The following is a 27,386-nucleotide window of genomic DNA, read 5'->3' on the forward strand; positions in this document are numbered from 1 at the left end:
AAATGCCTGGACTGAAGATCCATCCTCATTCCATTTAAATCATGTGACAATACGACCATTCAGTTCTTACAGACAGAGCTGTTTGGGCTGGCAGAGTCGCAAGTCACATTGTCGCAAGATTTGAATGGAATGAGGAAAGTTGTTCATTTTTGATAGAATTCTTCAGAGAGGTTCAAAGCAGCTCAGAGCCATGTACAGGCAGATTTGAAGACAAATAAGTAAACAAAGTAAAAAAAGTAACTCAATGTTTGAGCGGCCTAATCGCTTAGAACGGATTGCAAGCACCACAGCGTGTGCATATTTTTAGCCTGTGGTTGTGCATACAGTGTGCATCGTTGTTTGTCCACACGCCCCAAGGTATTTTCAGGGTTTTATTGAGCAGCACTAACAGATGACTCATTCCAACAATACTGGCTCTTTTGTTTCCAGTAGACCTGAGGATTCTGAGGTTCACCATGTCAGTGATGCTGCTAGCTCTGAAGCACCTCAGATCCAACTTGGACTCATGTAGGTAAAAAGAAGAGTGAAAATAAATAACAAAAAGGAAACAATTGATATAAATGAAGTTTGTTAGCTGGGATAAGACCTGTAGAGATTTAACAAAGAGGACACTGACGGGTTCCCCTTATAAAAGTTTAACACAGTATTTTTGCAGTTTTACAATTTTTTTCAGTTATACTATGCATTTTCCATAGTTTACCCTAGCTTGTCATGTTTATTAATGTGTTTTACCTCTGCTTACAATGCTTACCTATACTTTACCATGCTTTCAATGAGTTATTACACTTTGCTATCCTTTATAACGGTCCATACACACACATACAGTGACTACAGTAAGATAACAGTTAGTTAACCTTGTCTCCTTTGTTAATGTGAAGGATTTCCTAATCTACACAAAGCAGATGGGCCTGGGTGTTGTGTTTTAGTTTATGAACTATAGGTGTTAACTCTAAACTAAACTACTGTACTCTGCTCCAAAACATGTGACAATGTACTGGTCTGTGGGACTTCATTCCCCACTTCTTTTCTTTAGGAGCAATTGTAGTACACATCCTTCAGAACTACTTTTCACTGAGGTTTACCTGTGGCACATGTATTTTCATACTTGACCACATATTACATATAATTCAGATAAAGAAATGCTTATAAAGAGGAATAGTCATTTACTTATTTTTTCTGTTATAGGCATGATGCTGGCAATGATTGTCTTTTAGTCCATTTGCTTCAACTGAAAAACCTAAACGAAGTTCTCATGAAAGAATTATTTAAAATGTAAGTTCTTACAAACCATCAGGTATTATTTTAGCCAGTACGGCGGCACTTCAGTTTTCTTTTTTAGTTATTTTGTTATTTGCATTTCAAGTCAACATTTGTTTCGTTGGAATGTGATGGTGGTTTTAAACCGGGACTTTTTTCTTTCTTTCTTTTTTCTTTCCACAGATATGTTAAAATTCACATGCTTCCCCTTGACCCCAGCACAGCTAGCACTTACTGCTCCAAAGCGTTAGAGCTTCAGACTCTGTTAACGTTTAATGAAGGATTCCGCATCCCCGTTCCTGCCAGCGCTTTAGGGCTCCGGTCCCTTCAGCTGTATGTGTGTTCTGTAGGTCACCAGGCACAGGAAGAGCTGCTGGTAGGTGCAGTGCGAGCCCACTACTATTAGCAGCTACTAGGAAATTGAGTAGGCAGAATATATTTTTATTTCAAAATGTTCCCTCACTGTTTTGAGATGTCTCATCTCGTTTTATAAAGGGGTGGTGGAAGTTCAAAAAGTTAGGCAATACAAAATATGTATGGCAAGTTAAAGCACCATCGTAATATAGCATCAGACACTTCTGTACACAGTACGTTCACATTCCTTCTGCAACACATCCAATGCCTTTGTTTTAAATGTGTATATTCTGCCAGGTCTTCAGTTCTACTTGGCCTGTCTGTTTTATTCAGGGTGTGGTGCAGGTCAACCTGGCTGATTGTGCCGGATCCCCAGACATGTCGTTTCACTGGTACCGAGTCCAGATTGTGAGTGGGCCCGAGCCACACAGGAAAAGGAACAGCATCCAGTTTGCAGAGGGCAGCCTGGAGCACCCTGGAATCCGCATGCATGTGAAAACTACAGTAGGAGTCTTCACGTTTTAAATTTTTTTTTATCTATAGCTATGGCTGTATTTATTAAACAGTTGAAAAGAGTTTCATGAACTACAAACTTGACTGAGTTAATCAAAATTGACATGAATATGCCTACAAAACATTCCTTAAAACTTTTTTTTTTTTTGGTGAATCCTTCTTGTTGTTAATTAGTTTTATTCCTTAAAAAAATCATCTCTAGTGCTTATTTTAGGAGGTGTTGGTGCACAGTGTGTTGTTGTGGCCAGTGTCACCTTGGGTCTCTCAGGTTATTGGTTACTGAGTTGAATGTCTTCTCCTGGCAGGACTCGGTGTCAGCCCTGCTGGCTCGAACTACAGCGCAGCTGGAGGCGGTGGAGCGGGAGCTGGCTGGAGAGCAGATCAAGCTGGAGTACACAGACGAGGAGATCCAGGAGATGGAGAGGAAGGAAGAGCAGGCCGAGGCTGTGTCAGAGAGGTATAACCCAGAGATGCAAAGATGCACTTGCTGGCCAGGGCTGCCAAATCCTCATACGCTCAGTCACATCGACTTCTGATAAGCAACGATTTGCACCACCTTTTTTCCCCCTAGAAAGTTTGTATACTGTGATGCAAGCTTAGAAAATTGAAAATGCATGATAAAGAAACAAAACACAAACAAATACACAGTAGGTATGAGAAATTATAATATTATGCAACTTTACCGGGGGTGGTATGGGTGTTAGTTCCACGTGAAAAACAAAAATGCTTTAAAAAAAAAAAAAAAAAAAAAAAGGAAATAAATAAATACAAACTTTTTTGCTTTGTAACATTCCTGTGTGTATTACTTTTTTTAAATGCCTGGAATATGCATCTTTTGATAATTGCTAACCGTTGTGTTTTATAACATATGCTGGCACTGGGATGGGGAAGCATAGGACTCTCCCTCAGATACTGACTCTGCTGCTGGCTTTGTATGTGTGTGTGTGTGTTAGCGTATTAGTCACAGTATTTGGAGGATTTGTTTCCTGTCCCAATAGCTGTTTGACTTAATACAAATGATTTGTCTTAAAATAAAGGCACTGATTGCATTTTTAGTGTATGTAAAGTGTCCAGGACCTCACAGGAAGCACCATGCTGGTGTTTCAGCTGTGCATTTCTACTGCTGAAAAGGAAAACACTTTTTCTATTTGCCAATGTTGTTATTGCTGACAGTTTTATATTAGTTTGTTAAAAAGACAGGTTTCTATATAAAGGAAATATTAATTGAAATAACATAGCTTTTCCTTTTATGCATTCTTGTTGGTTCATGCAGCAGCTTTATTTACATTATATAATATCAAAGCAAAACTTGTGTGCGTTTTGTATTTTAGTACAAAAGCTAATGCTTTATATCATGCCTGTGGTGTTTTGAGGTAGTGCACTCCATGTAAATAATTGCATGTGTTAGATCCGAGAGGCCCAGATAATAGAAAACCTTATTTAATAAGTGGCAGTACTTTATCTACTGATTCTCAAAGCTTTTTACTGGCACCATTTTTTTAAAAGAGAAATGCACCCACAAATGTAACAAAACAGTTTAAAGAGAACTTAAAAGTATCTCTTTTATTCAAGTTGTTTTCTCTCATTTCCGAATAAAATGTGGTAATGGAGCTTGTATGAATGCCCTTTTAAAGGTTTATTTGTATAATAGTACAATTTATGTTTCTATTTTCCCACTGCAAGTGCTGCAATTAATGTGCTTGTTCATAACAGGAGTTGGCAGGCTGAGTCGGTGGATAGTGGCTGCAGCAACAGCACAGCATTTGGTCCTCATTGTCTGGAGGGCCTGTGTGGGGAAGTAGCGTATGGGGAGCCAGAGGGCCGGTGCGCTGCAAGAAGAACCCAGCCTCCACCACTGAAGGTAACTCCAGCCAAGCTTGACGTATACATATATGTACTAGACAATAGACATCCCACTGAGAGAAAACTACCTTGAAATGGCACTACAGTGTATGGCATTGAACATGTGTGACCAGGTATAGCTAAGGCTGAGGTAAGAGATCCCTGCAGCACAGGATGTGATTTGGTCCCAAGAAGAAACATTTTAGTCCATTATGCTGTTGCACAGTTTGAGAAATTGCATGATGATGGTCTTTGATGATGGTATTTTAACCATAAAACATTCCTGAAAAGCATTCCAGAAAATATATTTTTTGGTTCACAGATGGATAAGGAGACGAACACGGAGAGCCTGTTTCCTGAGAAGTTTCCTTTGCGACTGAAGGACAGAGGATGCCGTAGGTCCCACGACTATCCCTTTGTACGAAGCAGCACCATTGTGCGCTCCCAGACGTTCTCCCCAGGGGCACAGAGCCAGTATGTGTGCAGAGTGAGTATACGGTCCATACAGAAACAAGGGACTGATGCCCACCTAGAATGCAGGCCTGTGGTCCAGGCTGTCTAAACAGATGATTAGTATTAAGGTCAAGCACTAGAAAAACAAATACAGAAGGCTATGTTTAAAGGATACTTGTCACAGCCTCGCTCCAGAAGCAGCTTTCGACAGTGTATTTTTATATGTCTTGTGTTTGAGTAAATAAAATGTACATTAATGACTACATTTTCTTTCGTGTCCCAGCTGTACCGTAGTGACAGTGACAGTTCAACATTACCAAAAAGATCCCCCTTCATCAGAAACACGTTGGAAAGAAGAACTCTACGATATAAACAGGTATGTTATATGCAGTTTATGTGCATATTGGAGAAACAGTTAAGGCAACAGTTTATCTGAACTACCCAAATCAGAATACCCACTCCTTAAAAGTTTTTTTCCCCATGGCTGTTTTGAAGCTTCTACTGTTTGTAAAATATTCAGCATAATTCAATTAGTCTATTGTACATGTAAATTAATATATATATATATATATATATATATATATATATATATAGTATATATATAATATATATATATATATATATATATATATATATATATATATATATATATATATATATATATATAAGGTGGCAGGGGGAGGGTCAGATTCCTAAAAACATGTGAAAATGTACATTTTGTTTGATTTAATTGCTTTTGTTGAATTTGTTTTTTTAATTGTTTTATTGTTAATTATCCCCTGCACCTGGCTATCATTGTAGATTTGAGCCAGGTGCAGGGTATTTAAGGAAAGCAGCCAGTGTGTTCAGTACTGTGTGTGGCTGTAGAGTGAGGAGCTCGAGGTGTTATGGTGGAGTAAAAACCTACATTTGTTTTTTATGAAAATCTGTATTAGAGTTTGTTTTGGGTTGTTATATGTCAGGTAAACAGCTTAGCTGTCCTGCGTGTTCATCAGGGACCTGCATACGTTTAGTTAGTGCTCAATGAGAGCTAGGTGTTTTTTGTTTGTTTGTTGGTTTGATTTATTTTTTAATAAAAGTGCGCAAAAGTTTTTATTTCTGGGTCACATTCTTAAAGGGGCACAAACCCAAAATTACAGCCAGCCTGTATGTATGTATGTGTGTATATATATATATATATATATATATATATAACGTACAGTGCCTTGCAAAAGTATTCAGACCCCTGATCAATTCTCTCATATTACTGAATTACAAAAGGTACATTGAAATGTTGTTCTGTTTGATATTTTATTTTAAAACACTTAAACTCAAACTCAATTATTGTAAGGTGACATTGGTTTTATGTTGGGAAATATTTTTAAGAAAAATAAAAAACTGAAATATCTTGCTTGCATAAGTATTCATCCCCCACACATTAATATTTGGTAGAGCCACCTTTCGCTGCAATAACAGCTTTAAGACTTTTGAGGTAAGTATGTACCAGCTTTGCACACAGTGTCGGAGTGATTTTGGCCCATTCTTCTTGGCAGATTTGCTCCAGGTTGTTTAGGTTGGTTGGACAACGCTTGTGGACCGCAATTTTCAAATAGTGCCGCAGATTCTCAATGGGATTGAGATCAGGACTTTGATTGGGCCACTGTAGGACATTCACCTTTTTGTTCTTGAGCCACTCCAATGTTGCTTTGGCCTTGTGCTTGGGATCATTGTAGTAACGGTTTTCAAATAGTGCCGCAGATTCTCAATGGGATTGAGATCAGGACTTTGATTGGGCCACTGTAGGACATTCACCTTTTTGTTCTTGAGCCACTCCAATGTTGCTTTGGCCTTGTGCTTGGGATCACTGTAGTAACGGCTTCTTTCTTGCCACCCTCCCATACAGGCCAGTGTTATGCAGAGCACTTGATATGGTTGACGGGTGCACCATTACTCCACTCCCAGCCACTGAACTCTGTAGCTCCTTCAAAGTGATTGTTGGCCTCTGTGTGGCTTCTCTCACAAGTCTCCTTGTTTGAGCGCTGAGTTTTGAGGGACGGCCTTTTCTTGGCAGTGCCTGGGTGGTGTGATGCAGCTTCCACTTCCCGATTATTGATCCAACTGTGCTCACTGGGATATCCAAACACTTGGATATTATTTTGTACCCTTTCCCTAATCTATGCATTTGTATTACTTTATCTCTAACTTCTGTAGAATGCTCTTTGGTCTTAATTTTCCTTCAGATTCACAGCCTTACCAATGATCCTTCAACGGTGGGGTTTTTATTCAGAAAATGTGACAGGAACTTTAATGGTTCACAAGTGGAGGCAATTTCTTTCATCGGTGCAAACTGGGAGCTTCCACAGCACAGGGGTTGAATACTTATGCAAGCAAGATATATATTTTTAATATTATTCAGTTTTTTATTTTTCTTAAATATTTCCCAACATAAAACCAATGTCACCTTATAATAATTGAGTTTGAGTTTAAGTATAAAATATCAAACAGAACGAAATTTCAATGTACCATTTGTAATTCATTAATATGACAGAATTGGTCACGGGTCTGAATACTTTTTGCAAGGCACATATATATATATATATATATATATATATATATATATATATATATACACACACACACACACACACACACACACACAGAGCTTTTTTTTTAAATTTATTTAATTAACAATTAAGCACAATTTTTTTTCAGCCAGGGAAAAACACTTTTCAGAAAAAAATGTCTTAATAATTTGGAGGCTTTTGCATTCTGATTTCCCTCTTTCCCCCATGCAACAGTCGTACAGGTCCTCGCTGGCGGAGCAGTCGACACGGACCTCGCTGGACCTGGAGCTGGATCTCCAGGCCTCCAGGACTCGGCAGAGACAGCTAAACGAGGAGCTGAGCAGCTTGCGAGAGCTAAGACTGAGGCTCGAGGAGGAGCAGGGACGGGGGATCATCGAGTTGCCCCACTGGGTCATCCGAGACGAGCGCTTCCGCTGTCTCCTCCGAGAGGCAGAGAGACAGGTACGGCACAGGCAGAGGACATCGTCGCAGGGAGAGTGCTCCACCTCTCATAATTAGAAAGCACTGTACGGTATTTAAATTGGGCTGTAACTCTTGAAAAGTAGATAGTTCTTCTGTTTAGTACGGTTGTCTGTGTGTAATCTGGTCTGATGCACTTCCCTCATCTGCAGGCCAAGCAGACCAAACAGGAGCAGCAGCAGGAGGAGGCGGCAGAGAGAATGCTGAGGAAAGCCTCCAAGGAGGTGTTACAAATGAGGGGACAGAACCAGAAGGAGCCGGTGCAGACATTCAGGTCAGCGTAGCACTTACTGCAAGGCATGCATGGGCAACTACTGAAACTACCACCTTGCGTTTTGGCCCCTTGCATCAAAACTGATCTGTTTTATATGTTCATTAAACAGGGACGTATCCAAATAGTAATAATTCATATACAACCTTTTTAAATACTAAAGTTCTTTAAATCTAAAATGTAAGTCTTTGTCGTGTAAAATTACAGGAAGGTGGTATTTAGATATTTCCCTGTTTTTAGATCAGTTGATGAATGGAAAACACAATGCAAAACTAGTAAACAATTTACAGTAGGTAGATTTCAGTCATCAAAAGAAGTTACTGAATAACACTTAAGTAACAACATGAGTAAGACTTTCCTGGAATAAACTAGAATAATCCAAAGTATTTGTTTTTAATATTAAAAAAGATATAATTATAAAGTTGATTGCTAAATTAACTACATATAATGTACACTGCGGTATTTGTTAGAGGGTAAACGTTACCTAGTGTGCATTTTTTACATGTGTGCTTGCTATAAGTGGTATTCTTTATATACAATGGGAAAATTGCATTATGTCATATTTGGTAATATTTACATTATTATGACATGTGCTTGTAAAACACTTTCCATAGCAGCCCAAATGTTGTATTAATTGTTAGTGCACTCTATATAGTTTGTTGACAAGAGGTCAGTCACTGATCTGTGTTATTTCTTTTGCCAACAGAGAGAAGATATCATTTTTTACCAGACCAAGACTCCTCATACCTCCTCTGCCAGCAGACGATGTATGAGTGCCTTCCTACGTTATGTCATTAAATATGAAGTATTCATCTGTCTCGTTTTTGTTTTCATGAAGTAATTGAACATAGTTAGCATTGTCTTTTAAAAAAAAAAAAAAAAAAAACTTAATAAGCTATTAATATACAAGTTTAAAAAAAAAAAGTATATATATATATAATATATATATGCATATTATATAATGATCACTGTTGTTGTCCCGAAACAAAAGGGGCTTTGTTTTCATTGTAGAGTAAAAGTAAAATATTTGAAAGTATTTGATAGGAAAATGTTGCCTAAAAATCCTACAAACACGCGATTGTTTTCCGACCTTTGTGCGCTTTGGCTGGAGTCAAAACTGTTTCAGTGATTAGACAAATTCATGAAAAATGAAAATACAAAAGGCTTGAAAATATATATATATATATATATATATATATATATATATATATATATATATATATATATATATATATATATATCTCACATGAAAACATACTTTTAAGTAGATGTTGTAAGACTATAAAAATAGTGCTTCATATTTTTGACATACAGTAGAATGGAACTTTTGGCTGATTTTGTTACTGTTACCTGATTTGAAAAAAGATAAGTCTTCTGTGTCATACTTTGTCACTTTTTAAATCCACTTTTCTTATTATCTGTACTTATACAATATATATGAAACATTGTATTCAAAACTTTGTATTATATAAAGCTGTTATGACATCTGCAGTGTTTCAACTGAAGGTTTATCATTAAACAATTGAAGTGCAATGGTTTTTTGTGCTACTTTCATTTTAACTCAATTTCTTCTTTTTAAAGGTCAAAGTACTGTTTGATTTTGCCCAAGGAGATTCCATAGCACTGAAAATAGGAAGTATCCAGCTGAAATCGTTTGAGATATTAGCAGCAGTATATGCAAACTTATGAAATCCCCTCCTGGGAATGCTTAGGGAGGATTAAGAACCTGTCTGATGGGATACTAAACAGAGGGAACTATTATGAAAATTCTGAGGGAATACATTATTCCTTTTAAACTTAAAGAAAATGATCAAAGTGGTGGGGTATGTTCCAGAACCTCCAATTAGTTATACTGACATCCAGTTTGCAGTAACATGGTTGACTTTTGTTCCAAATGCTAATTTTAGGTCACATCCCAGTAGGCTGATCTCAGGCATCAGTAATGCTGTTAATGTACCTGGATTAGCTTTTAGCAATATGGTTTTGTGTGGAAGACATGCTCATTAAGATTTTACTGTACTGTATTACCAGCTAAATCTACACTGATCTGTAGTTCCACAGAAAGGAATATCTTTTAAAATGGTCAATAGCAAAAAAATCTGTTCGCATTCTGCTATGCATTGTCCTTGTTCACAGATGCATTCTCATTGCTAGTATATCATTGTTAGTAATAAGGTCCTTTTAAAAGGTTTCAAATAGGGAACAGTTTTTGCAGTATCCTATGCTTTTCCCATGTTTGTACTGCACACTTACTGTGCTAACATGTCTGGTTATGGCTTATCAAGTGTTTAATACATTTTCACTGTTTATTATATTTATTAACATTGTGCAATGCTATAGTGAAATATACCCCAGTTTTATAAGGGTAGGTAAAGCATGCAGTGTTTTCTTGTACATTATTTTGGTCCTAATAAAATTATGTGATTATAAATACTTGCAACATAGCATAATTTGTTAAAGTAAGTGTAGCTAACAAAATTCTTCCACCATGCACATCTGTTATATGTCTCAAATTTGCTGTTTAGCAAACATGTATTTTCATTTTAAAAAATGATTTCTGGTACTACACTAGATTAAATATACTGTATGTTTGCAAGCCATGCTGTTAGACTATTTTGCACTTCCTGGGCCATTTTACCAGGAGGGTGAAATTATCTCCACCCCTTCACTGGCTTCTTACCTGTCAAATACCAAGCAGCTGCTTCCCCTATTAACTAGCCGATGTAGCTCATGGAAGTGCAAAATGGGATTGATTTTGTCAACTCTAATTACTTTAACTGAATCCAAATAAATACTCCACTGTAGACTGCATAACACAAGTTAACTGTTCTGACCTAGTACCATAAAGCCTTAGCTGTTGTATGTTACGTTTTGAAAGCAAATGGCAGAAAGATGAGACAAACAGGTTTTGTTTAGAGCTTTTCCAACAATGAAAGTCATTAAATAATCCAAAAGATTATTGCCAGGCATAGGCAGTTAATATCTGACACACATGTAACAGAGATAAAATATAAACATCTTTGTAAAGCATGCAGAGCTTTGGTTAAGGGCTGCCGTCAAGCAGTTTGCTCAGAGCAAAATGGGAAGCAGGCAAACCATGACAACAGCAGCTATGCACACAGTGCATTGTGGGATTGTTTCACTCTTGCTCCATCTATATTTAGCTTGTGGAAGCTTGGACAAGTGGGCCTGAACTACAAGTCAATGGGCTGACACGGTGCTCATCAAAATTACTTCTGTGATCAAACACACTGGGAAATTCAGGCTTGTTTGCATTTTCGGACGATGGCATCAGAAGGTAAGCATGAAGGGTTTCATTTCTTTCTTACATGCTTTGGTTTAGTGATGGTGCAGCTTTTCAGTACAGGGATGTACTCCCACCCTGTTTTTTTTTTCTTTTGTGAACTGTTTCCATGCGTTTATGTGGTGTGCAACATAGTAAATAATGTAAAAGAACTGATGCAGTTAAAAAATACCCTGCTGTATTCTGGTAACTGCTGTCACATACTGTATGTTGTATTAATGTGCAATGCAGCTCATGGCTAAAAATAACCAATGAATACTCTCTCCAATGTGAAATATGGGAGCGTTATAGTATTAACCTCAATGCCTCACAATTGCGATGACAAAGAACTCCACTGTGCATTTTAATTTCTCATAGTAGTTTCTTACCTGGTATAACATGGGCTAAAAGATTATTTTGTAAGACATTCGGTAAAAGATTTTCTCTAGTAAAGTGTTAGCTCTTTAGTGTTTGTCTCATCATGACACATTAACTTTATGATCCTTATGATGACTATCTAGTCAAGAGGCAAACATCACAAAGCAAACAAATACAACATAGATTAAATAAATAAATAAGCAAATAAATAACACATTAACAAGTACATACACATGCATCAGACAATAGTGAATTCAGATTCTGATTAGAAACATCCTCCGAAGCAAAATTCTAGTTTTAATTTGATTTGAAATTCATTCCAGTCATAAGCAGCCGCAAACTGAAATGAATTACACCCAAAGGTGTAATAGGTTGCGCAGATATAGTGGGGTTTTCCCAATCAGGGTTCTATAAACTAACCGAAGCCAATGATCCAATCGCCTAGTGTGCAATGAAGGCCATTCAACCATAATATAAAGATCGCAGCTTTTAGCAGAACGGTATAAAGCACCAAGCTTCCCCAAAGCAGCTTTCAAGTCCATTTTGTAGAGAACATCACCATAATTCAGTATTGGAAGAACAGTCATCTGGATTAGAGTATACAGAATTGATATATTAATGATATATTGCAAAATAGAAAACCAATTCTAGATTTAACTTTAGATTGAACTTCATCAACGGAGGTTTAAAAGACAAAGCACTGTCCAGCCAAATACCTAAATATATACACAGTGCTTATAATCTCTTTTTTTTCCCACTGTTCCTTTTTGCTAAAGCATCATGCTACTATATTGGTATCTATGATACAAGCTGTATTACACTTACACATATTTCAATGGTGTTTGTGTACTGCATTCTTGCATTTTCCTCTCTGTTTCAGGGCACCTCCACAAGCTTCCTCCATAGCACATCTTTTTGCTATCCTGAACTGAAGAGGGATATTTCTGAAAAGATGAATGTGAATGTCAAAACAAGCGCCACTGTACCTCAGCAAAGCCAAAAACAGAATGGAAACAAATAAAAAAGGGGATAGCTTATTATTTAGTTGCAGTTGTACAGTTAACTCTTTACCTGTGCAATACTAATATTGGTCTTATAAGGTAGAAACATGAAGTATGCGCCTCTACATTGTAGTAGCTAGCAAATATAAAAATAAAATGAAAGCATAACAAAGTTGGGGTTTGCATTTCTGTTTTACCAAAAGTTCCTGTCACATACAAAATAGCCCCCCACACTACACTAAAAATATGAAATAAAATCCAGTTAAATGTAATGTTAGCTTCTCAATGTAACTTACTTAATCAACGACGTTACTTAATAATATAGTTTTTGTAAGTGATTATCGTCAACGTAAACCCGCCGCACACAGCTAGACTCAAGATGTCCCGACTCATCTCATCTCAGCAGGCTGTACAGTAGCAGTGCGCGTGCCCTTAAAACCAAGATTATGCAGATTTCAGTCAGGATGTCTTCAGATTTGAAGATTCAACATGTTGAATCTTTTTCAGACGCAGTTTCGTTCAGATGTGATCAATCTCTCTGCGTGCGGCGGTTGACGACCAAGAGTGTCTGAGACCGATCAGTCCTAAGGGTGTCAATGGTAGCAGGTTTAAGAGACGTAGTTTGTAGTGTAGTCATACAAGATGGCAGAATATTGATAGCTTTACTTCAGTTCCACAGGTAAAAAATACATTAGTCTTGAATTGCTCTGAGTGTCCCGAATTCAAAAATACCAGATATGTGCATATTTGAATTGTTTTTTTTCAGGCGTTTACTAATCAAAGGTAATGATCAATTTACCTTTTTTTATTACACTATGTAAGACAATTTTTGTTCCTGGGTAGTGAGTGTTATTTCTTAATAGCTTATGCCTCAAAAGTATAGAAAATGGCTATTATTCCCCACAAACTTTGCTTTTGTGACCAGGACAGTGATATTTCAAAATATCACTATTTCCAATGAGAAAACGGGCTCTTTTGTGTCTTTTCGTTCACATAAAGTCAGAAAAAAACAACATATGAATCCACATTAACATGTATTTAAATATTAAAGTAATACACAAATGACTACAAAAGATTTAGAAGTGAGTAGTTTTTCGAGATTTACGATTATACTGATATAAAACAAAGTCAAAATATAAATCAACAGGCTGGATTTTATTTACCACGGGCTAAAGTGTAGCAGACAATAAGGCAAACTATACAAAAAGTCAAACACTGCCTGAAACGTTTGCACGGTGTAAATGGTCAATAGATAAATTATAGGCTAAGCGCTTCTTTCGGTTGTCTCGCGGCGCTGTCTCCGCCGTTATGAAAGACGCTATGTTGGGGTAAGTTAATAACAACATGTATAGAGGTTAGTATTAATTAAATTTGCATACATAGTAATCACCAATATCCAGTTGTGGTCAGTAATTCTGTTTTAGCAGTGTGCTACACCCAGTGTGCATGGCTTTAGAATACGACGTTTCAGTTTGAAACAAACACAATTGGGCAGTCGCTGCATTGCTTTGGTTTGAATCTTATTAATGGAAAAAAGTGCATTTTCCCGCAACATTTTCTAACCTTAACCCAACCTAAGACTAAAATAGAAACTGCGATGATTGGCAGCAGTTCAATGTATTTCCAAGGCTATATGTTTAACCTATAGGTGTACTTTAAAATGAATCGCTTTTACAAAGAATTTCCGAGTGAAACTGAAACACGTATCCGTGTGGTCACAGCGTCACTGCGATGGGCCAAATGTTAGTAACCACTTTCTGTGGCCATTTATAAACCTGGTGCATCAGAGGTCAGTTACCAAACCATAAACCACAACGTTGCGCCAAAAAGTGGAGGGAGGTGACCTCACGAGTGAACTTAAAAAAGTATTAATCCGCATTCCTAAAATTAGGGGAAAGTCCAAAACTGTTAACGACATGTATGGGTGTAGTGTCACAGCACTGGTTGGAGCTTGGCTGAGATCAAAGCGTTCCCTTAGGATCGAGGTTAAGGATTCAGGAAAATGAAAATGAAAAAGAAAATGGATTAGAAATGGTTATTAGAGTTTTGGAATGGACTACGTTATGATTTTGGAAATGGAAATGGTTTTTGATGCACAGTTTTTGGAACGGACTGGGTTAAGAATTGGGTTTTGGATTATGGATATGGTTGTGAAAAAACCGATTTGAATTATGGAAAGGACTGGAAGAAGATTTTGGATTTTGGATACAGAGATCTGCATAGATGGTTTTGGAAGGGACTGGATGAAGATATGGATTTGGATTAGGGAAGGGACTGGAAGAAGAAATGGATTTGGATAGAGAAAGGACTGGAAGATTTGGATTTTGGAAGGGACTGGAAGTAGATATGGATTTGGACTAGGGATGGAATGGATGAAGATATGGTTTGGGACTGGACTGGAAGAAGATTTTTGAAACGGACAAATTGAAATAGAAATGTAGGGTTGAAAATGGTTTTGGATTGGACTGGGTAATGAGTTTTGAATGAAGATTTTAGCAGAAATGGATTTCAATGGTTTGGATTTTGGAATGGACTGGGTTATGAGAACAATTTTTTTTGTGTGATGTTTAATGTGTTGTTTTGTATAGTTTTGGTTTTGATTAAATAATATGCTGTTTCGGCAACTAAAAAAATAAAAAATAACTACTACTACTACTACTACTACTACTAATAGTTGGTTCTCAACTACACTACTGTAAAATATAAAATAATAAGACGTACGATTCGATTGTGAAGTATGTAGCAAAGCAACATTCCAATAGTAACCCATTATAAATAATAAGAAAGAGGGACATTCGGCAGTCCAATAGACTGCAGTCCAGCGCATATCCACTATGTAATGCATGGAAGACAGACGACGTTTTTACGTAATCCGATTTCCACATCTATATTTTGTTTATTTTTACATATATGACCCAGGCCACCAGGGAGAACGGTGACATTACATGTGTATGTGACCGTGGGTCAGTTTCAATAGACGTCAGCCAGAAAGAAGCATGAGAAGGATAAATAATTCGGTGGGTCACGTGCTCATCATTGCTTCCTGCCACTGACATTTCTCCCATCTGCTCTCCTGCATCACAGGAAGGATGCTATAACAAAACAAATGTCAGCAAAATAGCGTAGCTGCTGCAACTCTGCAGGTAGGAGATGTTTCAGCAAATTGGGATAGTGATTCCAGCAGTGTTTTGAAGCAGATACTTCACGGTTATTGTTTGTGTAGGTATGGCAACTTAATCCTTTGTAAATCACCTACCATAGGCTAAAGTACATCTCTGAAACTCAGGCCATCTGTTCTTTTATTTTGATGTTGAAAAATATCACTTATCAGTAAAAGAACACGACTCAATAATAGATAATGTATTTGTAGCTTTTCATTAACGCGCTTTTTGTTTCCATAGATGAAGGTAAGCTGTACAAATGTAAACTGTAATATTCGGTGCTTGTTAGCAAAACTGTATGTAAGCCTGTATTCTCGTTAAAACATTATTTCCAAACCCCAACAGTTTGTTAGTGGTGAGCTCTCGCACAACATGAAGGACGTGTTTCTCTGTTGATATTAAACGGTTTCGGCTAGTTTGGTTTTGTTCCTGGCTGTACTGAACATTGAAGCAGCGTCTGCAGTCCCCTGTGTCAAGTCTCTGGGGTAGCTTAGGCAAGTGTCTGTGCTACAGCAACAATAAATGAAAAAGCGCAATTCATTGTGAATAAGCTGTCACTGAATACAGTTAACTTAATCTTTTTAGGACTTTTCATTATAATGTCATCGGCAAAGGGTTGTGATGTTGAAATAAATGTAGTTAAAACATGTAATGTTTTAAATGTTACTTATTTTCTGAATATTTGGTTGATGCTGTGAATGTACAGTAGATGGGAACAATGCTGAAACTTGTTTTCTATGCAAATCTTGGCATTAGAGGACTGTACATTTTGTAATGGCTCCTCTCTGAACAACCTAGTCAGCAACTTTCTCAATTTCAGTAGGCTGAAGTATTACAGATTTTACACGTACATTCATAGAAGTATGTTTTATATTCCACTCTTTGCACAATATTTGAGCTTACATGGAGAACTTGTTTTTTTTTTTCAAATATCATTGGGACACAAACTCTATTTTTTAGAAGCGCAAGTCACTTGACCTCTTCTGTCAACGACTTGCCTGAACTATTATTATTATTTTTCTTTGCAATGCCCTTGACAGATGTTTTGTTAACATTATTTGCCTAGATCATCCTAAACACGGAGAAAACAAAATAGCATTTTTGACTGCAGCAAAACCCAGTTGCCGACAACATATGTATTGTAAACCATAAGTAATTTAACAGGAACGACTGTCTCTAAATTTTTATTTTTCTTTGCAGGCTCCGACATGGGTTCCAGGGGAGACATCAATGGCTCGGGTAATCTCATGGACTTCCTGGATGAGCCCATACCAGATGTAGGGACCTATGAGGACTTCCACACCATCGACTGGCTTAGAGAGAAATCCCGGGACACAGACCGGCACAGGAAGGTAATGGAGCTAATGCACAACACAGCTTTTTTAGAATGTATTGAGCCAAACTTGTCCAGATGTGATACAACAATTCCAGTACGTTCTTGCCTCAGCACATATTATACAATAAATCAGTTGAGTTTCTGGCTGATGCTCATAGACCAAGCAAAGATCAGTGAGAAGTAATAATATATTTATATACATTTTTAAAACTGTAATAAATACAAATCTAATAATCAATCCTCCTAACTACCTGCCCAGTGTCCTGGGAGCCATGTCCTGATAACAGTAGTGCTTCAGACTTTAAGATTATACCTGCTTCTAACTTGTGTTTTTTATTTACACTAGAAATAATATATAATACATATAGGCTAAATTTGTGGTTTTTATTTGGTTCGGGAGAGTTTTAAAAAATATGCATTTTTATTGTGGTCTACTTAAGTTTCTGTCAAATATGGTCAAACATAGGTATTACTCTGCAGTTTCTGCATGCCATTTAAAACTGAAATAATTTTTTCTTTACATTAAAGCTAAGTGTATTTACTTTACACCCTGTTTCCTATCCATTTATCACCTTTTTATTTCTAGATTGCCAATAAAAGTAAAGAATCGATATGGGAGTTTATAAAAGGTTTGCTGGATGCCTGGTCAGGATGGGTGGTGATGCTCCTGATTGGACTTCTGGCAGGTACGACCTTTAACCCTTAAAACGTTACTGATGACCTGCAATGTTGGCAGGTACTGTATCAGTCTATACTGTTTCTTTACCACTGTACATGGGGAGGGATTAACTTGGTTTCTACATCTGTAGAGCATTATTTTAATGGTTTTACTGGTATCCACGATTAAAACACAAGATTAGGAATAAACATAAATTAACACACGCCATGTATCTTTTTTGTTTGTTTGAGGACACCTGTAATGGTTTAAACTGTTGTATGAATTGTATGCTACATCCTGGACTAGTTGCATACCCTTTAGTCATTGTGTGGTGACCCCTGATTGTACTCAGGTACGCTGGCAGGCGTGATCGATCTAGCGGTGGACTGGATGACAGATTTGAAAGAGGGCGTGTGTCTCTCTGCGTTCTGGTACAGCCATGAGCAGTGCTGCTGGACCTCCAACGAGACCACCTTTGACGACCGGGACAAATGCCCTCAGTGGCAGAAATGGTCTGAACTTATGGTCGGACGATCGGAGGTGAGCAGTTAGCGCATGACGGGAGTACAAAACTGTTTATTTTTGTTTTTATAGAGGTTTGTTTAGCACTGTGTGGTTTTTTTTTAGTTTTTTTTTTTTTTTAATGAAATGCTTTTATTTAGTAATTCTTACGCTTTATGATCTTTTACAGGGCGCCAGCGCTTATGTATTGAACTACTTCCTGTACGTGACGTGGGCTCTCACCTTTGCTTTCCTGGCAGTGTCCCTAGTCCGAGTTTTCGCCCCATATGCCTGCGGGTCTGGGATTCCAGAGGTGAGGAACTATGAAGGAAACTTTACTGTGGTCAAATGTATTATGTGTTTATGGTGATGAAGGAGGTAAGTGTGTACAGTATTTTTACTGATATAGAGTTTCTAAGGAATGCTCCAGAGCATTTATTTTAAATCATCCTAAAAATGGAAGACCAATCTTCTGTTTCTGCACCAGGTTCCATGAAGAAGCTGCACGGTTACATAGCTCTATTTCAGGGTGGTAGTTTAAGTTTACCAGGTGATAATTATTTGTAATTATTCTAAATAATTACCAAGTTGCGTTTTAATATTACATTTAATTATTACAACCTTGCCCTAACCGTAACTGCTAACAGATATTATAGTATAACTGAGTAAATTGTAGGAAATTATCACAATAATTACACAGCCTTTTCTGTTTTTTATTATCTTGTTAGTGTAAAGCATGACCTATTTCTGTCAAGCTGCCATATTGACGCTGTTCACTTCACCCCACTTGATGCAGAGATAATGGGAAACTCATGCTTGACTGTGTTTGAGGTCTATTTTATACTTATAAAATATCATTCTGGGTGGTCATTTATTTAAAAAAAAAAAATAAAAAAAAATACTGACTGCTAAGATGAAGTACTTAAATCCAAACAGTAAATCATATTTTTACATGTGGGTTTTCAGTACTGAGATGTAAAACACATTCTGTCTCCTTTAAAGTCATAAGTCTTTTGATTTTGAGTTTTTACTGGAAGTTCGTAAACTATTTACAGGAGACCAAAGGGAAACGTTCATAATTCAAGAATAGTGCAAACTACTAGGAATGACTTTACATACTACCCAGTTTACCACTAATGCTCATGTATTGTTGCTACTGTATTGTTTTTGAAAAAATGTTTTTTCAGGTGTCAGGTGACATTTGTGTTTTTTTTTTTTTTTTAAGTTCTTAAAGTTGTTCAAGTTTATTTTCAGTAATAATAAAATAAACTGTTTTCTAGATCAAGACCATCCTGAGTGGTTTCATCATCAGAGGCTACCTGGGAAAGTGGACCCTCCTGATTAAGACGGTGACCCTGGTGCTGGCCGTGTCTTCAGGGCTCAGCTTGGGGAAGGAGGGGCCTCTTGTTCACGTGGCCTGTTGCTGTGGCAACCTCTTCAGCGGCCTCTTTTCCAAGTACAGCAAGAATGAGGCAAAACGGAGAGAGGTAAATCTTAGCCCCATTTAATACTGTCCAGTGTTTACAAAGTTGCCTAGTGACAATTATAAAAAAAAAAATCTGTGGTGGTTTTGTGTGGATAGCAAAGCTAAGACTGCCAAGCACATTTGCCCTATGACTGAAGCTGAGTTGCAATCCCTTCCCAGGTGATGTGCATTAATCCACTGTGTGCCACCTAAAATCCACTACCCATTATTAGGAAATATGAAGCGTAGAAAAAGGTTGTAGACAGATACAACAAGATGTGTGCCATTTTTTTCTGTCTAATTTAAAGAGAATGCTTCGTCCGCTATGTGTATAGCGTCAACCTTTGTATAACACACACCTGTGTGTAACACACATAACTGCAGCCTTGGGTTTCATCCCTTGCATAATGCTCTTCTTTATACAAGCCTATCAAAACAGAAAACCTGTGCATATATAACATGCAACTTGTGTACACTGCACAGTGATTCTCCCAATTGTTTCTAAAAGAATATGTTATATCCTGAAATTTACTGTACACTGTCCTTACAAAGAAAATGAAACAAAAATATAGTAAAACAAACAATAGCATTGGATGTAATGTACAGTGTATGTGCTCTGTGTTTCTGATGCAGTTTTATGGGTTTCAGGTTTTATCAGCTGCTGCTGCTGCTGGAGTGTCGGTTGCCTTTGGCGCTCCAATTGGAGGAGTACTTTTCAGCCTTGAGGAGGTAGGAGATGTTCTTACAATATATAGTTTCCACGTTTTTATGGTGCAGTTCAGGCCCTCTGCCAGTCCCCCAAAAATCATATGCAAAAGGATCGCTTAATAATTGTTATCAGGTTTGTTATTAGGCAGTGTAAATCTTATGCAAGTGTCTTATAGAATCGCTTTACATTTGTATGATGTTTACAGTAATTTTGAGTGGTTTTGATCTCTGATGGTACAGTCGGCACAGCTTTATCGAGACACTTCAAAAGAAGGAAAAATATCCTGTATAAACTGTTGTCCCAATTAAATGAGAGGCAGTTGAGATGACCTTAGTCACACTTTTTTGATTCTTAATGAAAAGAAAAATAATTAAATCACATCACATTTTTAAATGTTAAATACATTTTATTACACCTGTGATGTTGACACGCCAACTTTCTTTGCAACAGCAGCCTGAGAAACCACAGGAGACTCCTTCTTTAAGAGCTCAACGTGGTTTACGCAGTTTACACAAGTCACAGTGTAATCACATGCTGCACTCACTGCACTCTGCTATGTGACCTGTCATTGCTCTGAAAAGCAATCTCTGTTCATCATTTGAAAATACTGTATCCCAATTAAAAAAGTGACATCCCAATTGAACGACACAAATAGCATTGGGAAGAACCATCTCCCAGAGTTGTATACCATTTATTATTATTATTATTATTATTATTATTTATTTCTTAGCAGGCGCCCTTATGCAGAGGACTTACAATTGTTACAAAATATCACAGTACAAAATATTACATTGTAAAATATCACATTATAGATAAGAGCAGTTATAAGGTACAGTAAGATTTGCAGGAAATAAGATCAAATTCAAATAAGAGCAAAATAAAGAACACAATAAATAATTATATTATTTAAGCAAGTTCGACAAGAGCAGTTAACTTATTGCAAAAATATTTTGCTTATACGAATAAAGTCCATTAAGAGCACATAGTAAGTATGATAAGTGGATTTACAGTTTCAATTAAGAGCAATTACAAAACATGTGAATACTGATACCTGTAAGAGTAAAACCAAGTATAAGATACAGGAAATAGTTGTAATTAAGCGCACGTGTAGAATGCGGCAAGGCATGGAGCAGTTCAGTGCAAGTACAAGCTGATGCAAGTACTTGAACAATTGGGTGCTATATAGTACAGTGCAGTCCAGAGTTGTGAGGTTTACAGATGCTGTCTGAACAGGTGTGTCTTGAGGAGGCGCCGGAAGGTGGTCAGGGACTCAGCAGTCCTGATATCTGTGGGTAGGTCATTCCACCACTGAGGAGCAAGGGTGGAGAAGCAGCGGGCTCTGGAAGCGGGGGATTGGAGGGGGGGAGGTACGGCTAATCTGCCGGTGGTGGAGGAGCGGAGGGGGCGAGAGGGGTTGTAGGGAGAAATGGTGGTCTGGAGGGAGCAGTAAAGTCGAGACAGCGATAGGCGAGTATCAGTATACCGATTAGGCGGTTCTGACTGTATACATTGTTCTATATTTGTCTCTTACTGCCTATGGGCAGTACAGAATCAGATGTTTCTCATTATTATTTGGAATTAGGAAGCAGACACGTGCCAGACAATATTCAAGCAAGTTAGGGAGAAAAAATATAAAATCTCAATATTGGAAATAAGAATACATATGTAGAATTATTGCAAACAAAAATTACAATTAAAATGTATATGTATACCCATGTGCTGTACATCCCTAACTCACTATTCCTACTGTAGGTGAGCTACTATTTCCCACTGAAGACCTTGTGGAGGTCCTTCTTTGCAGCTCTGGTAGCAGCCTTTACCTTGCGCTCCATCAACCCCTTTGGAAACAGCCGGCTGGTGCTTTTCTATGTGGAGTACCACACCCCCTGGTACATGGCAGAGCTCTTCCCCTTCATCCTGCTGGGTGTCTTCGGGGGGCTGTGGGGTACCCTCTTTGTCCGCGGCAACATTGCCTGGTGCCATCGCCGCAAGACCACTCTGCTGGGCAAGTACCCTGTGCTGGAGGTGATTGCAGTGACAGCCATCACTGCCATTATAGCCTTCCCCAACCCGTACACACGGCGCAGCACCAGCGAGCTCATCTCGGAGCTCTTCAACGACTGTGGAGCGCTCGAGTCCTCCCAGCTCTGTGACTATATCAATGACTCAAACATGACCCGACCCATAGATGATATCCCTGACCGCCCTGCTGGCCCAGGTGTCTATGCAGCTCTGTGGCAGCTTGCACTGGCGCTCATCTTTAAAATTGTCATCACCATCTTCACCTTTGGCATGAAGGTAAGCTAATCACTTGACGTCTGCCATTTGTGTATATGTCTGGGATTTGTGACATAAAACACTTCATAGAGGGCATATCTTCAAAAAGCAAACGCAGACTTCTGAGCTAAAACATTTGTCTACTTCACTTAGTTTTATTGTTATAGAAGCCGCTGTAGAGGGAAATAATTGACAAACATCTAAAACTTGAAGAGTTTGCCATAGTCAGTTACAATATCTAAGATACTGTGCAGTACATTGCAACTTGAAAAGTGATAAGTGTTATGAAGTTCAATAAGAGGTGTAATGTGACATATCCTAAGGAATTTAGTCAGGCCAAAAAAATACTGTGTTTAGGGGAAATGATTAATGGACACAGCTTTTACAATATTTTCTGTGATGTATTCTACTCATTCTTCTGGTCTCTTGCCCTATGTCTATAGATTCCTTCAGGACTGTTTATTCCCAGTATGGCTGTGGGTGCCATTGCCGGCAGGATTGTTGGAATAGGTGTAGAGCAAATGGCCTACCACCATCATGACTGGATTATCTTCAAGAACTGGTGCCGACCAGGTGCTGACTGTGTTACTCCAGGACTGTATGCCATGGTGGGGGCTGCAGCTTGCTTGGGTAAGGTTACAAAGTTACATGCATCACAGTCTTTGCATTTAAAGTGACACCAACTTTTCTACTTTAAAAATTCAATTGATACCTCTTAAGCTGTTAATTTTTCTCAATCACCACTGAGAAATAGCAATAGTAAAATTAATTTAATTTGCAGGCTTTTAAATTTTCATTTAAAAGCAGAAGCGATTCATCTTTATGCAAATACAGTTACTCCTAACTATTGTAATAAAGTGTTTCCAGCATACAATACTTTATTTTTCATTATAGTTTTAATTAAGGTTAGTTGCTTATTAACATGTTGCAATCTCATTTGTACGTCCTGCTTGTAAATTAAAAATGAAGGCTTGGCTGATTTAAAAGGCTATTTAGTTTAACACCTGTTTTTACTATTTCCACGTTTCTCAGTTGTGATTGAGATGCACGAATGGTTTAACAGGTATCAACTGAATTCTTAAAGGAGAGTATAAAAATCGGAGTAAAATACAGAAAATCAGAATCCCTATATATAATATACATTACAACAGATTTTAAACTGCGCCCCACAGGGATCTATGCTGCTGGAACATGGTTAATTTCCAATTAATTAACAATATTAATAATCCTCATTCTGATTGAATCATGACTGTTTACGTAAACAGATAAGGTCATTGGTTTGCCGTTTCTCAGGTGGAGTTACCAGAATGACGGTGTCTCTGGTTGTGATCATGTTTGAGTTGACGGGGGGCCTGGAGTACATTGTACCCCTCATGGCTGCCGCCGTCACCAGCAAGTGGGTGGCAGATGCCTTTGGGAAGGAGGGCATCTACGAATCGCACATCCATCTGAACGGCTACCCTTTCCTGGACGTGAAGGATGAGTTCACGCACCGCACACTGGCCACTGACGTGATGCGGCCGCGGCGCAGTGAGCCCCCCCTGGTTGTCCTCACCCAGGACAGCACCACTGTGGAGGACGTGGAGACCCTCATCAAAGACACCGACTACAACGGCTTTCCTGTGGTGGTGTCCAAAGAATCAGAGCGACTAATCGGCTTTGTTCAGAGAAGAGACCTCCTCCTGGCCATCAGTAAGCAACCTCATATTGGGAAACCCGTTACAAAAACAGGGCTGGCTAAAGCACTGAGATTCATGTACAACAATACATCTTATTACCTAATAATTACTTGAAATTTATGCTTCTTCTTGTGTCCTTGCGCTAACCTTTGTCAGAAAATGCCAGGCAGAAGCAGGATGGTGTTGTGAGTAGCTCTGTGGTGTACTTCATTGAGGACGTTCCACAGTCACCTGCCAGCAGCCCCCAGTCCCTCAAGCTGCGCTGTATCCTCAACCTGTGCCCATTCACAGTGACCGACCACACCCCCATGGAGACAGTAGTGGACATTTTCCGCAAACTGGGGCTCCGCCAGTGCCTTGTCACCCGCAGTGGGTAAGTCATTTATATCTACCAATGGAGATGATATCCCCTCTGGGCTTACAGCAGAGGCAAACGTGTACAATGTATGTCATATATCGAAAGTGTCAGAATGTAGGGGTAGATGGAGGTATATGGAGGCATGTGTCGTTTGCCAAAGATACCATTTTACTTGTGCGGTCTGTAGATGTCACATAGGCCTGGCGGTGGATGAATGTCACTGATGTTTCTTTGTTTTTCCTTTTCAGTAACATTCCGTGAAAGTGCTGCCATTAAGATTGTTGTTGTCTTTTGGTCAGATTTTCAAAGTGTTTATTGATTTCTTAGTCTATGTGTTTACATTCTGATCTACCAGTTGGTGGTACAGTCCTATTTACCGAAGCAACAAAGCGACTTTTCTTTGTCAGCTTTGACAACATAAGAGGCCACACAGTAGACTCTTGTTATAACTGTTATTGTATCTGGGAGCTTTTTTTCCAAGTTAGTTTTGCCCTCAGAGAAGTAATTTCCATAAACTGATGTAAACTTTATTTTTCTTCTCTCCAGGCGCCTCTTAGGCATTATAACTAAAAAGGACGTTCTCCGACACATGGCCCAAATGGCAAACCAGGACCCTGAATCTATCATGTTCAATTAGTCAGTGTCAAAGGTGGATGAAGTCCATGTTGACTGATACCTTCAAGGAGTTTCTAAGCTTATACTTTAATGCCAACAAAAGCGCCCAGGGCCTTGCTGTGACAAATAGGAAAAGATTGGGAGGACTTGCTGAAATGGGAAAGGAATCAGAAGAGAGCCTCTGGGGTTTGCAGGATCTTTGTCAATGCCACCGCATATGTCATGCTAAGCTTTTATCTTTTAAAAGTTGTCCTACCCTGGAACAAATTTAACAAAGCACTAATATTTTCTCAGTAATACTGTAGTGTGAAATCATTATCAATGACATTAATAATTTATAAACAGAGTAGGTGAGGCTGGCAGAATTAAAGGGACACATTGACACACGATTTCAGTTGAGATTCTCTAGGGACCTCAAATCAAGTTGAAAAGCCAAGTCAATACAGATTTGCTAATAAATCAATAGCAAGCAACAACACCTAAAGCCACACAAAATGATGAAATAGTTCAAAACAATCATTTTTCAGTCATCACATCCTGATGACATTGTTTTTTAAACTCAGAAGCACCTCCATGGCCTTAAAGGGCTCTCAAACAAGTTTAGGTGAAACACTAGATTGTAATCATTAACCTGTCCCCCTGCAACATTCATACCCCATTGGTAAGTGTGTGATCTTTAATGTAGTATTTTTCTTACTTATATATTGGGGATAGGTAAGTGGTTAGACTGGATGTTTGAGAGCCCTTTTGAGTACACGGGTGCTTTAAACATCCAAGTTTCAAAAAGGTTTAAAAATGACAAATACATTAATTAAAAGGGAAAGGAAACGGGAGGACTCTGTGTGTTAAAATGATTAAGTGCTAAAGATAACATTTCCCACTCAAGACACCCTTGTATTCATCGTATAACACAATAAAAGACTTTTAAAACTACTCTCTGGTTGGAACGCTTGCCCGGTGGGTATAAACAAACATGGCAAGTCTTACAAGAGCACTGGAACTAAGTGACTTTGAAGAGCTAGAATCTATTGGTAAAAAGTTTCTGTATGCATTTGAGCCAATCATGGGCCCTATTAAAACTGAAAGAAAGGATTCAGATTCCTGGGAATCTGATCCAGATAGTGAGAGAGATCTGGATCCTGACAGAACAGCACACAGTTTCTGTTGCAGTTGCTGTAACTGCACAGTGATGCCGACTCATAAGGAATGTGTTTGTTGTTTTGAAATTCCTTGCATACAGCACAGAATTCCTGAAAAGCGTGGCAGTCCAAGGTCCACCCTGCATCACGTAAAATGCCAGTTTTAAAATTGTATGCCTGGATAGAGAGGTCCTGGATACTGCACAGCTGCTTTTTACAGACACCTGAGCTGACTCTGTACGACCTGTCGCCAGCAAGTAGCCTGTGTTTGTATTTATGTGTTTCATAATTCTCGTACACATTACATTATTATTACTATAATAATAATAATAATGATAATAATCCCCCTTCACAGGTATTACATTTTTTTAATGTTTTAAATTAAACAATAAGTTAATGTATTATTAATATTATTTAATTTATTATTATTATTTTTAAAGTTTTACCATTTTTTTCCCGTGGGTATAGTTTATTTCTCATGAAATGACACCATTAAAGCCACCTCTTGTCCGCCTTTGAGTCTTTATTGTCAGTCTGTATGCGGAGGCCTAAATATGCGTGCATACTCATTCTCCCTAGTCACCGCAAGTGCTGTTTATGGCTAAAAAATGAGCCGGGATACAATCCTGTTTTTGATCCCATTAGTACAACCGGCCCCAGGTCACTGATGTCAAGTGCATTTACTTTACTACCAAGTACTTTGGACATTTGGAAACTGGACAACTCCTGTAAAAGCTACATGTAAATCGTATAGAAATGAGTATGCTATAATGATATTGCACAAAATCATCATCAGTAAGTCACAATTACAAAACTCTGAATCTTGTGTTAAAATGTGACATTTTCCAAACAATTTGCATGAGAGAAATCACTGACTTCACGTACTTTTCCCGTTGCTTTCTCCAACCAGTGACATCACAGGAGTGATTTCCAACAATGGCGGATTACATCAAAGGTGCACAGAATTGCACTTCAAGCTAATTATAAAGAGCTCAGGCCTTTTAAATGCAGAAGGGCTGATTAAATTGTCATTGCAAAGGTTAATCATGTTGAGTATATTTTATACTCATTATTAAAACATGTCATTGATATGCATAATAGCTGTAACTAGTA

The 27,386-nt window shown here is 38.1% G+C and overlaps 2 protein-coding genes across 3 annotated transcripts in view; both read left to right on the top strand.

The window, feature by feature from the left end:
* Nucleotides 1-8,603, top strand: part of LOC121320643 (protein WWC3-like) — a 56,170-nt gene extending 47,567 nt beyond the window's left edge. The window contains exons 13-23 of one of the 2 annotated variants that reach the window (XM_041259158.1): nt 430-507; nt 1,186-1,272; nt 1,441-1,633; nt 1,945-2,115; nt 2,430-2,581; nt 3,838-3,985; nt 4,289-4,453; nt 4,703-4,795; nt 7,197-7,424; nt 7,595-7,716; nt 8,420-8,603. In XM_041259158.1, the coding sequence (XP_041115092.1) occupies nt 430-507; nt 1,186-1,272; nt 1,441-1,633; nt 1,945-2,115; nt 2,430-2,581; nt 3,838-3,985; nt 4,289-4,453; nt 4,703-4,795; nt 7,197-7,424; nt 7,595-7,716; nt 8,420-8,486 (1,504 nt within the window). In that variant the 3' untranslated portion in view covers nt 8,487-8,603. The remainder of the gene's footprint in view (nt 1-429; nt 508-1,185; nt 1,273-1,440; nt 1,634-1,944; nt 2,116-2,429; nt 2,582-3,837; nt 3,986-4,288; nt 4,454-4,702; nt 4,796-7,196; nt 7,425-7,594; nt 7,717-8,419) is intronic. The other variant, XM_041259159.1, reaches the window with a different exon arrangement.
* Nucleotides 8,604-10,851: 2,248 nt separating this feature from the next.
* On the top strand, nt 10,852-26,610 carry LOC121320644 (H(+)/Cl(-) exchange transporter 4). Its single transcript, XM_041259161.1, has 12 exons — nt 10,852-11,011; nt 16,737-16,888; nt 17,459-17,558; nt 17,883-18,070; nt 18,222-18,344; nt 19,312-19,518; nt 20,145-20,225; nt 21,958-22,503; nt 22,926-23,112; nt 23,776-24,174; nt 24,318-24,534; nt 25,066-26,610. The coding sequence occupies exons 1-12, from the start codon at nt 10,999-11,001 to the stop codon at nt 25,154-25,156; spliced, it is 2,304 nt and encodes a 767-aa protein (XP_041115095.1). The 5' UTR covers nt 10,852-10,998; the 3' UTR covers nt 25,157-26,610.
* Nucleotides 26,611-27,386: the final 776 nt, after the last annotated feature.

This window comes from Polyodon spathula, chromosome 9 (assembly GCF_017654505.1).
Source record: "Polyodon spathula isolate WHYD16114869_AA chromosome 9, ASM1765450v1, whole genome shotgun sequence".
Lineage (NCBI taxonomy): Eukaryota > Metazoa > Chordata > Actinopteri > Acipenseriformes > Polyodontidae > Polyodon > Polyodon spathula.

What these genes read in the sequence shown, in the direction of transcription:
- LOC121320644 (XM_041259161.1), top strand. An exon ending in GGGGGCTGCAGCTTGCTTGG is followed by an intron (nt 23,113 to 23,775) that starts GTAAGGTTACAA and finishes GCCGTTTCTCAG; the next exon opens with GTGGAGTTACCAGAATGACG. An exon ending in AGACCTCCTCCTGGCCATCA is followed by an intron (nt 24,175 to 24,317) that starts GTAAGCAACCTC and finishes AACCTTTGTCAG; the next exon opens with AAAATGCCAGGCAGAAGCAG.